The 1,644-nt window shown below is 64.9% G+C and overlaps 1 protein-coding gene across 1 annotated transcript in view; it reads right to left on the bottom strand.

Moving 5' to 3' along the window:
• Nucleotides 1-1,152, bottom strand: part of VDAG_09479 (translation initiation factor IF-2) — a gene marked incomplete at both ends in the record, with an annotated part of 3,328 nt that extends 2,176 nt beyond the window's left edge. The window contains one exon of the mRNA XM_009658440.1: nt 13-1,152. Coding sequence (XP_009656735.1) covers nt 13-1,152 — 1,140 coding nt within the window. The remainder of the gene's footprint in view (nt 1-12) is intronic.
• Nucleotides 1,153-1,644: the final 492 nt, after the last annotated feature.

Below are 1,644 nucleotides of genomic sequence, written 5' to 3'. Positions count from 1 at the left end.
CGCCCGCCGGACCTTTTGCCCTAATTGTATCACGCCGACCTTGCCTTGGTTTCCTTGCGTCGCGGTCGATCTGGTACGACGCGTCAAGGTCGACTCCTGTTCCTCCGCCGAAGGTTGCGTTTCCTCCGGCTCGCCACGGGCCGTGTCCCACGCGCTGTAGTCGATTTCGTTCTCCTGCTGCGCGTCTCCGAGGCCCTGCTTCTCAGCGCCCTGGCCCGAGCTCTGGTGAACATGATCCTTGAACCGTTCCCAGAACGAGCCCGCGGCGCCCTGCGCCGAGGACCCCTGAGCCCGCGGTCCCCTGGGGCCCTGCCGCGGCGCCCTCTTGGAGAGCAAGCCCCAGTCCGAAGAGCCCGATTCGTGCGGTCTCGCTCTCGGTGTCCTGGCCTTCTTGTCGACCGAGTCAGCCAGCCTCGCAAACGGATCGCTCGAGCCCGGCGGTCCGTCCAAGCCGCCCAGCGAGCCTCGAAGGCCCGGCTTCTCGTCGAGACCCATCGGGTTCGCGGCCCGCGGCGTGGACCGGTGCGGTATGGGCGCCACAGGCCGAGGCCCCGCGCGCGTTCGGCCGATGCTGTCGTCGAGCGAGCCAAAGTGTTGCCGCGGCCGCCTTCCGAGGGACGGGAGGCCTTCTTGCTTGTGCGGCGGCGTGCGGTGCTGGTGCGGCTTTGCCGGCTGCGGTGCGGGCTTGGTCGGTTCCGAGTCGGAGGTTCGTTGGGCGGCGAGACGCTGGCGGGCGGCGCGTTCGTGGGGAAGGAGGCCATCGTCAGGGCTCGGTGTGCTGGAAGTATCTGTCGGCGTGTTCGAGGATGGTGTCGTCGTCGAGTCGCTGCCGTTTACTGCTGAAGCGTTGGAAGCTCCGAATGCTGGGGCACCCCAGCCGGCATTGCTGGGCCCAGAGGTCCTTCGTGGGATGGCAGAGGAGGCTGAGGACGACCAGCCGCCGCCGAGACCTCCGCTGCGTCCGTGAGGGGCATGGGAAGAGGATTTCGGATCACTCGAGTAGCTTCGTATCGTGAGATGGCTCGGTCGTGCGGCGCCGTGGTGGCGACAGAGGGCGCAGATGTACGAGTTGCCCCTGTCCTGCGGCAGGTCAGCATAGGGCCAGAAGCAGCGGCGGAAATACCATACTCGTAGGGTTCGACACTGCAGCATGGTCAGACAGGATGCGCAGCGTGTGAAGCTACGGCGTCGGGATAGCTCGAGTGGGATCGAACAAATTTGGAGCTGTCCGAGTTCGACCTGTGAACAATTCTGTATCGGGGCTGATACATCTGCTTTATTGCATGACTCCCAAGGTGCATACCCATGCAGCTACCCGACATGTCCACCAAGTTCAAGCTCGAGCTTCTAGCTACAGCCCAGATTCCCTTTCCCTCTCCGTCTCACTCTGACAAACTCCTCCGTCACACACCGCCATGGCCCCCAAAGTCAAGGCCGTCCGCTCGCGGGCCAAGCCCCCCGCCCGTCCCAGCGACCCGACCGTGCCGCCAGCCCCCTTCAAGCCAGCGGCGACCGAGCTGGCGCCGTTCCTCGCCTTCCTCGACCTGGCGCACGTCTAACATCACGCACGGTCGAACATCAAGGGACGGCCTTCAAAGCGAAACTCTTCCTCGTGCGGGTCGGAATGAAAGTCGTCGACATGAT

This window comes from Verticillium dahliae, genomic scaffold, assembly GCF_000150675.1.
Source record: "Verticillium dahliae VdLs.17 supercont1.26 genomic scaffold, whole genome shotgun sequence".
NCBI classification, from domain to species: Eukaryota; Fungi; Ascomycota; class Sordariomycetes; order Glomerellales; family Plectosphaerellaceae; genus Verticillium; species Verticillium dahliae.
This window is presented reverse-complemented; position numbering and strand designations above follow the sequence as displayed.